This window comes from Sphaeroforma arctica, assembly GCF_001186125.1.
Source record: "Sphaeroforma arctica JP610 unplaced genomic scaffold supercont1.7131, whole genome shotgun sequence".
NCBI classification, from domain to species: Eukaryota; class Ichthyosporea; order Ichthyophonida; genus Sphaeroforma; species Sphaeroforma arctica.
The window spans coordinates 1-1,497 of NW_014033427.1; the positions used below are offsets into that span (position 1 = coordinate 1).

The 1,497-nt window shown below is 44.0% G+C and overlaps 1 protein-coding gene across 1 annotated transcript; it reads left to right on the forward strand.

Annotated features, from left to right (window-relative positions):
* Positions 1–315: 315 nt before the first annotated feature.
* On the forward strand, positions 316–1,177 carry SARC_15983 (hypothetical protein; the record flags this gene model as incomplete). The annotated part of the gene is made up of 2 exons (XM_014289905.1): positions 316–428; positions 959–1,177. Coding segments are annotated over 2 exons (309 nt in total), but the record flags the coding sequence as incomplete, so codon positions are not given.
* Between the last annotated feature and the right edge of the window lie 320 nt (positions 1,178–1,497).

Below are 1,497 nucleotides of genomic sequence, written 5' to 3' on the forward strand. Positions count from 1 at the left end.
ATATATGTGTGTGTGTGTATGTGTGTGTGTGGTGTATATGTGTATATATGTATACGTATATGTACTAACAAACATGTAGCATATTGGAGTGATACGCGACCGTGCCGCATCTATTGGTATTTTATAACGATCTAATACCTCTCCAGCATTACTGATAGCCTTTATATACGCCACTGCGTTCTGTCCACGTGCTTGTATTCATATTCCCATCCAATGCATCATATCTAAAGTACACTCACATAGACCGTCTCTGTTCCCATCCAATACATCATATCTAAAGTACACTCACATAGACCGTCTCTGTACTACGCCCAGGCTTTTGAACGGCTGCGTTGCCGAGTCGTTGACTTCGAGGTCTACGCTCCCATCGCAATTGATATCGCTGATCACGTCAGAGAGCTTGATTTCGAGAAGGACCTTTTCACCATGTATGTAGCTGTGTGATTTCATTCGCAAAATGGACAATTGTGGCCCTAAATATAAAGTCCTGGTGAATAGATGTGTTTTGTAATCAGGTAAGGTTGGCTGTGTGTGTTGATTGATGACATCTGGACAATTGTGGCCCTAAATATAAGTCCTGGTGAATATATGTGTTGTTGAATCAGGCAAGATTGGCCGTGTGTGTTGATTGATGACCTCTGGACAATTGTGGCCCTAGATATAAAGTCCTGGTGAATAGATGTGTCGTTTAATCAAGCAAGATTGGCCGTATGTGTTGATTGATAACACCGATGGTTGTATGTTGCTTGTGTTGTGTTCCACCGATTTGGAGCCTGCGCTCATTTCACATAATACGGGTTAGCGATAATCAACAGGACTCACTCGTTTACTCGTGCGGGAGATAGGGGATAGACTCGAATGGTAGGTGGACGTAGTCTAGACTTAAATGGTAGGTAGACGTAGTCACCAGGTTGTTTCCAAAGTAACACGTATCCATACCATCCCCTCGTACCTCTAGGGACAACTCGACCAGCACAGACATTAAGGAGTGCGAGCGTAAGCTGGCGGCGTTCTTGAACGAGCTCAGCATGGAGCCCTTTGATATGACCAAGCCACTGTGGACCATCTATCTGCTGAAGAATTATTCACAGGGGAGATCAGTGCTAGTGTTTAAGGTAAGTACTCTTATTATGGGGCCCATCTGTGGGTCTTAATGTTCTTATTATGGGGCCCATATGTGGGTCTTAATGTTCTTATTGTGGGGCCCATATGTGGGTCTTAATGTTCTTATTATGGGGCCCATGTGTGGGTCTTAATGTTCTTATTGTGGGGCCCATATGTGGGTCTTAATGTTCTTATTACGGGGCCCATGTGTGGGTCTTAATGTTCTTATTGTGGGGCCCAAATGTGTGTCTTATATGTTCTTATTTGGGGCCCATATGTGGGTCTTAATGTTCTTATTGTGGGGCCCATATGTGGGTCTTAATGTTCTTATTGTGGGGCCCATATGTGGGTCTTAATGTTCTTATTGTGGGGCCCATATGTGGGTCGTTAATG